Here is a 7,682-nt window from a genome sequence, read left to right as displayed (position 1 = left end):
TCCCTCCCCATTGGGGGCCGGCCGGCAGGGGCGGGGCCCGGCCTGCGGGAGTGGGGAAGGGCAGGCAGGCAGCGAGGCTGGAGCGGCCGGACTGGGGCAGCATGTGCAGCCCGGTGGAGCGGCGCCTGGCCGGGCTGCGGGAGCTCCTGCAGGGGCCCGGGCTGGAGTCGCTGCTGGACGTGCTGCTGTGCCTGTACCGGGAGTGCAGCGGCGCCCCCCTGCGGCGGGAGCGCAGCGTGCAGCAGTTCTTGGAGTGGGGTAAGTCTCCTGCCCCCACTCCAGTGCTCGGAGTCCTGCCCCCAGAGCTCCGTGCGGTCGGGGGCGGAGCAAGGAGGGGGGCGTCCTGTTCCGTCCCTAGAGCCCCATGGGATGGGTGGGGCTGCCCCTTTTAGCTCCTTGCAGCGAGAGAAAGAAGCCTACCCTGTAAGACCCCGAGCCCAGTGCAATTCGGGGGGACTGCAAGGAGGGGTCTGCCCCAGCACGCAATGGGGAAAGGGCCCCCCAACCCCATGCAGTGGGGTGAGGGCTGCCTAGGGGGTGCAATTACAGGATATACTGCAGCCCAGCACCTTGCAAAGGGGGAGAGGATAATGGAAGGGGACAGGTTTGGCCCCTCACCCTGTGGGATGGCTAGGGGTGTCCCCACCTTGGATAATGGGTATCTCACTGGGGCATGGGCAAGGCAGGAGAGGCCCTGTACTCTGTCAGTGGGGGTCCAATGTGCCCATTTCTGGGTGCCACCTATCCCTGTTCACTATGGGGCAGTTGGAGGGAACAGAGGCATGAGCATGTGGCACAAACTCACATGCTGCTTCCTTCAGGGCTCTCTGCTTTCCTCCTCCTGGGCTGCAGGGAGAGTGAAGGTGGCTGCATTTGTTTACTCATTGGAGGTGGAGGGACCTCCTGAAATGACCCTCTAGAAACTTAGCCTCAGACTTGACAAATTCACATCGTGCAGCCCTCCCCCCCTGCAGTTAGGCTGAATCTGGATCACTGTTAAGTGTTTGGGGCTTGTTAATACAAGGAAGCCATTCTGGAGTAAGGTAGCATGTGAATTTAAAGCACAATAGTTATTGTGAGTAGCTCACTCTCACTTGGGACTAGCAATTCTGGTCAATTGCCCTGTATCACCCAGGCCTACCAGGGCTCTTGTCCCTCCAGTATCAGAGTCTCTTGGCCTGGCTCGTTTATCCTCGAAATGCCTATTGACTAGCGAACCACGTATACACGGGGGCAACCAAGGCAGAGAGGATGTAGTGTCTCCTTCAGGGTGTGATGAGGGGTTGGGGCAGAACTGGGGATTGAACTCTGATCTCCAGTCCCTTAACCACATGGCCATCCTCAAGCCAGATGTGTGGTGCTGCTTTTTGAGGGCAGTGAGGGATTGAGAGGTGGTTTGATCAGAGAGAGGAAACAGCAGGTTGTAAGGGCTCTGTAATGTAGTGGAGAATGCGAGGAAAAGAGCCAGTGGCTGGAAATTAAAGTCAGAAACATTCAAGTTAGAAATAAAGACTCCATGTTTCCCCGAGACACTGAAAGTAAGAGGGGGAGGGGATTTTTTCCATTGCATGATGCTGCCAACTCCAGACTGGCTGTCCATCTGGAAGGTGCTTTAGTCAGATGTAGGTTCATAGATTCCATGGCCAAAAGGAGCTAGTGTGATGATTTAGACAGGCTCCCTGTACAGAACAAGCCAGAGAGCTACCCCAAATCATTCCTAGAGCAGATCTCTAAGAAAAGCACAAGCAGCGGGGCTCAGTATAGGTGTAACTGCTGTGGTATTTTCTGACCTGTATTAGATAGGAGGTGAGAGTCAGTGCTCTATGGTCCCTCTGACCTGACTCTGATTGACTGAGTCAGTCTATCCTTGTCAGTGTGTGGTAGGCCCATTTTAGTTCAGACTGAGACACTCCTGTTTAGCAGCCAACTTTTCTAAGTACTCAGAAATCCACCTGCTGCCTCTTATTTAAAAACACAGACTCCCCAGCTTCAGTCCATCCAGGGATGGCTGTAGCATCTGGGACAGCATCCTCCCACAGAAGGAAATTCACACATTTCATACCAGAGCCTGTAAAAAGCTTGTCAATTTCTTGTTTGGCATTAGCCTGTTGCCTCCCAGCAGCTTGGCCCCTCTGATCCAGATGTGGAGTGAATGATGAGAGGGCTCATGCTTTCCAAAGTGCAGAAGGATTTCTGGGTATACGAATGCAGCCGTCCTTTAAAGGGGCCTTGCGGGAAGGTGTCTTTTTAAGGTGTGTCAAGTTTGACAGATCCAAAATAACTAAATGGCAATTTGAAGCCATTTTGACTACAAAGGAGGGTCCCTTCCCATAACCTGGTCTAAACACAGAAGGCAATGGGATGGGGAGGGACACTGCTGAGTGCTACACTTTGGTTCTGAGGGTCGTTGTATTTCAAGTGTGAAGGGTTGGCCACAGCATCAGTATTACCTGAGGTCTCTTTCGGTGTCCTGCCATCTGCAGCCAAACTCTGAAGCCCACAGAGCTACGTTCATTTGCACTAGCTATGGATCTGTCCTAAAACCAGCTGCAGCCTGTAGAACGGGGGTGGGGAAACTCGCGCCTGGGGGCTGGATGCAGCCCTCAGCTTGCCTGGATCCAGCCCCCAAAGCTCAGGGCTGCCCCAGCATTGGGGGAGCCTGTGCTGGTGTGCCAGCCCCCCTGCTGTCATCCTGGGGGCTGGAGCACACACAATTTGCTAGGCTAAGACCCCCGTAGGCTCTGGTGAGCAAGGTGAATGTGGGGAGTGTCTTTCTTCTTCTCAGTCGGGGGCCAGAGGGAGGAGTTTTTCTGCTTCTCACTTGTACGTGGCCCCTGACTGATTTTTTTTTGTGGGTCAGTGGCCCCTGACCCAAAAAAGGTTCCCCACCCCTGCCGTAGAGCCCAGTAGATGGGGTGCATTGTAATGTTCTGCTCGCACCAGTGGAGGATGGCTGCTCTTACGCCACAAACCTCCTGGGCTGAGAAATGATAAAGGGGGGAGAAAATCGATCAGGATCTCCTGGCCTCATAGCTCAACAACAAGGAGCCACAGTGAAATCTGAAGGAAACAGACAAGCACTACATGTTGAGAAGGAAATATCAGATGCAGGGCTATACAATGGGAAATGACTAGCACTGCTCAAGAGAGCTAGGGGGTTGGAATGAACGTGAGCCAACAGAGTGGGGCAGTTGTTTACCCCCCCAAAAAAGCTCGTATTCTGGGTTGCATTAACAGGGGACTTGTTTGCAAGACTTGGGAGGTAATTGTTCTGCTCTCTTTGGCACGGGGCGGCCCTCAGCTGGAGTGCTGTGTCCAGTTCTAGGTGCCACACTTTAGGAAACGTGGACAAGCTGCAGAGTCCAGAGAAGAGCAACAAAAATGGTAAAAAGTCTTTAGAAAACCTGACCTGTGCGGAAAGGTTAAAAACCTGGGCGCATGTAGTCTTGAGAAAAGGCTGAGTGGGGACCTGACAAGTCTTCTCCATCCTCTTTAAAAACAGCCCTTAATGTATTTGCTCAGTTGTCCACTAAGGTAGGACAAGAAATAATGAGCTTAAACTGCTGCAAGGGAGATCTCGGATCCAACATTAGAAATCAATGTCTATGTCTACACTGCACATCTTACAATGGCACAGCCGTGCTGCTCCAGCCATGCCAACAGGTGCACGATGGGGCTGCTCTTCTGTACTAGGAGCTTTCCTGGTGACAAAATAAAGCCACCCCCAGAGGGGTGGAAGCTCTGTCACTAGGAGTGCAGCTTCCTTCAGCAAAGTGTTGTCCACACGGATGCTTTTCATCACTAAAACTTTTGTCCTTCGGGGGGTGTTTCTTCACATCCCTGAATGACAACGTGCCATGGTAGACATAGCAACTCTTAGGGGTGTTAAAACTCTGGAACAGGGAAGCTGTGGAATCTTCCTCATTGGAGGCTGCTAAGAACAGGTTGGATAAACACCTGTCAGGCATGGTTGAGATTTACTTGATCCTGCCTCAGTCCTGGGGTTGGACTTGGTGCCCTCTCAAGGTCCCTTCCAACCTGACATTTTTATGATTTTATGAAACTCACAACTGATCAAAGGGTAGACTACGTCTAGACTATAGGACTTGCTCCTACAGGAAGTCACTGAGGCTTCAAAAAGAGACTGGATGGGTTATATTAGGATGGGCAAGATATGGTCCATGGGCCTCATCCAGCCTGATGAGCCTTTTAATCTGACCTGCTGCCCACCCCTGCAGCGTGGAGCAGCTCCATGTTGCTCAAAGCATCTGGCTGCTCCCTGTGGCTCTCTGCGCTGTGTGAGGGGAGGGGAGAGGCTTACTGCGCTGCCTCTGCCCCAGCACAATCTCTCAGCTTCTATTGGCTGGAAATGGGAGTTGAAAGATTGTGCTGAAGCTGGGATTGCACATGAAGATCCCTGGCCCCTGCAGCACAGAGAGCCACATGGAACAGCCAAATGCTTTGAGCTTTGACAGGCAGGGAGCCTATTTGAGATCCTACCAGGCTGTTGGCTGGGAGGCACTTACCTAAGCAGCTTCCAGCCAGAGCCTGCTTCTGGTATCCCACTCCCTGCTGCACCCCAACTTCCTCCAACCCCCTTCCCCCAGGCCAGAATCCCCTCCTGTGCCAGACCCCCTTCTGGACCTGGCACCCCAATCTCCTGCTCCTTCTTCACCCAAACTCCCTCTCAGAGCCCCACGCTCTCTCTGCACCTTAGTCCCCTACCCCAAAGCTCCTTTCTTCACCCAACCTCTGTCCCTGACCGTGTGTGGCCTTGACCACTTTCCAAACTCTTGGAGTGCCCCCCCCCCAAAAAAAAATTATTGTCCATCCTGGGTTATATGGTTAACAAAACTATCCAGTTAATGAACTTTGGTCGGGATGTCATACCTCAGGCTTCAGGATTTAAGCTAATTTTGTTAGGGATCAGGAGACCTTCACTGGGAGAAGGTCGTCCTACATTGGCTCCCTGCAGCCTCCCAGCATTGTCCTCAAATCCACTGGAATCTACTGGCCACTTTGGGGATGTTTTGTTTGCATTGCTGTCGTACCTACAGACTGGCTGATGGGGTGGGCAATGGGGGCAATTGCCCTGGGGCCCGGCAATTCAAAGGGGCTGGGGGCTCCCAGCTACTGCTTTAAAGCATCGCAGAAGCACCATGGTGTGTGCCTTGGGCAGTTCTGAGGGTTGAGAGGGCCCATCCAACCTTGCCCAGGGGCCCGTGGAGGCTGTCGGTGCTCCTGAGTGCCTATGAGTCTGCAGACGAAAGCTCAGATGTGCTAGGTGCAGAACAACTGTATTCCTGTCCCCAAATTATGATGATCTAGGTCAGAGTTGGGCAATAACTTTCAAGTGGGGGGGCACCTAATTAATTTTGGTACTTGGTCATGGGCTGGCCCCACCCCCTGAAGGGGCAGGGCCTGCACAGAAGGGGCAGGGCTGGAGACTAACCCCCCCCCCCCCCCCCCGAGTTGTCTGGGGCCAGAGGCTTTGAATTAAAACACAGCAAAGGGGTCATGGCTCCCAGGCCCACCTCTACCATGTTGCCTGGCAGCTACTTAGGGTTGCTGCAGCTATTTAAATGGCTCACTGCTCCAGTCCCTGTCAGGGTAGCACCGCAACCATGAGCCACTTAAATAGGATCCTGCTGCCTGGAAATTTGGTGGTATGGGCAGCAGGATTTAAATAGAAAGCTGCCAGGTGTGGTCTCTGGGCCAGATTAAAGTGTTAGGTGGGCTGGATCTGGCTCCTGAACCACATCCAGCTCTGCTTTAGGCACAGGGTTAGACAGCGCTCAGATCTTTTCAGATTGGGTCAGACTAATGTTCACAGGTCTGCCCCCTCCTGTAAAACTCAGGCTGATAGTTCAGATGCTGTAAAGGGTGGGTCATGATATTTCATTAGCTAATTGTAAAGTGCTGTGTTCTCTCCTTCCACTCCCTGCTAGCTGGTTTGCTGGAAAACAGGAATCTCTGTGCTGCATGAGTTTGCATCCACTCCCACTGCTTACGTGTTTTCTCCATGCTGGGAGTGATTTATGCTGCTGGAATGAAGATTGGAAGGGAAGGGGTGTGTGTGATGATTCTGTTTCCGTGTTCTTTGTTTTTTAAGTCCTTTTTTCAGAAGTAAACATGTGGGAGAGCTTCCAAAGGAGAAGGCATGACTCTGTGCCCCCCTTGGGTGTGAAAGTGAGATCCGCATCAGGCTCTTATATCTTGCCCCAATGGTGTATCTGTCCCCTTTGCAATGCCATTGTCCTAGGACTAGCACTGACTGAAATTTGGGGATTCTGGGTTGCAAGAGGCTTTGGTTTGCAGGAGATGTCAGACTTTAAAACAGTGTTTCCAAAATGTAATCCCTACCCCAGCAGGTGCTCAGTGGAAACTGACATCTTTCTTGTCAGTTTCACTCAGCTCTCCACTGAATGACCTGGAGGAAGGGGACCTGAATCATGTGAGCAGCTGCTGAGGGTGCTGGGGATTGCCACTCCTGGGTTAGTATCCCTGCCAAGTCACTGGGCCCCCAGGACTCCTGGCTTGCCAGGCCAACTGGTTCCCTGGGCTGTGTGGGGACCCAGCTTCCCCAGAAGATGCTCATAGTAGGAAGCCTGAGAGACCTGGCTAAAGCAAGAGTTTCCAAGCTCCTGCAGTGGGGCTGAGAACTGAGCCCCAATTAGAGGCGCTGTCCTCATGCTCTCCATTCTACTGCAGGGTGCCTTGAAGCCCCAGTCCCTCTCCCAGTCTGGGACACTCCATGTGGTGGGGCTGACCCGGAACCACAGACCTGGAAATGTGGTTCCCCAGCAGCCTGCGAGGTGATCTGACAGGGAACCTGGCAAGAAATCTGCCTGTGATTTGACAAGCAGGGGAGCTCAGAGTGTTTGGGAAATGCTTCAAGTTCACCAACTAGCATTTTTGTGAGGAATCTCAGAAAAATTCCACACAGCTCTTGCTAGGACAGGACTTGTTAGGGACTTTTGAATGGACCGATGCAGCTCTGGGGAGTGCTATGGGACTTAACAAGTCAAGTGCATCCTAAAGGCAATGTTATGCCACAGGGGCACACTGGGCCTAGCTGCAGGGGCAGCTAAACAAGTGGACAGATCTCCTGATCTCCAAGATTTGCAGAGAAAATTTTGAAAATATGATCTGGTGCAGCAATGGCTGCGTGAGATGGCAGAAAGCCTGAACTGACAGCTCTGGAGCCTGCCTGCTGGCTCTGTTAGCCAGCAATGGCACAGCGGAGGTCAGCATTGTTAACATTCTCACTGCTGCTCAAGACAGACAAGGCTGGCAGAATCTTACAGAATCTGGCCTGCTGGAAAAGACAGGCCATAGAATTTCATCCCGTGATTGTGGTGCAGAGCCGTTGTCTTTCCTTCACATGTTCCAAGGGGAAACCCTGATCAGGAACATGGCCCGGGGACAGGACGTGTGTGTTCTCATCCCAGTTTTGCACAGGCCGGCTGTGTGACCATGGGCAAGACCCTTCCCCGAGTGCTGTCTGTTTTTCATCCCACCCCCTTGTCTTTTTACACTGTGAGCTCATTGGGGCAGGGACTGTCTCCTACATAAGATCTGCCCTGTGCCAGGTACAATAGCAGAGCTGGCTCTTGGTCATAGGGTCCAGGCGCTGCTGCACTACTGGTGTGCCAGTTACAGCAGGAACAGCTCTGAGGATT

The 7,682-nt window shown here is 52.8% G+C and overlaps 1 protein-coding gene across 3 annotated transcripts in view; it reads left to right on the top strand.

Moving 5' to 3' along the window:
* Positions 1–7,682, top strand: part of CDC42BPG (CDC42 binding protein kinase gamma) — a 67,865-nt gene continuing 60,183 nt past the window's right edge. For 2 of the 3 annotated variants that reach the window (XM_075939170.2, XM_075939169.2), the window contains exon 1: positions 3–258. In XM_075939170.2, the coding sequence (XP_075795285.2) occupies positions 102–258 (157 nt within the window). In that variant the 5' untranslated portion in view covers positions 3–101. Of the gene's footprint in view, positions 259–7,682 lie in introns of all 3 variants that reach the window. The other variant, XR_012906514.2, reaches the window with a different exon arrangement.

Source organism: Pelodiscus sinensis, chromosome 11 (assembly GCF_052426305.1).
Source record: "Pelodiscus sinensis isolate ZL-2025 chromosome 11, ASM5242630v1, whole genome shotgun sequence".
NCBI classification, from domain to species: Eukaryota; Metazoa; Chordata; order Testudines; family Trionychidae; genus Pelodiscus; species Pelodiscus sinensis.
The sequence above is the reverse complement of the archived record's forward strand: the minus strand, read 5'-3'. Positions and strand labels throughout refer to the sequence as shown.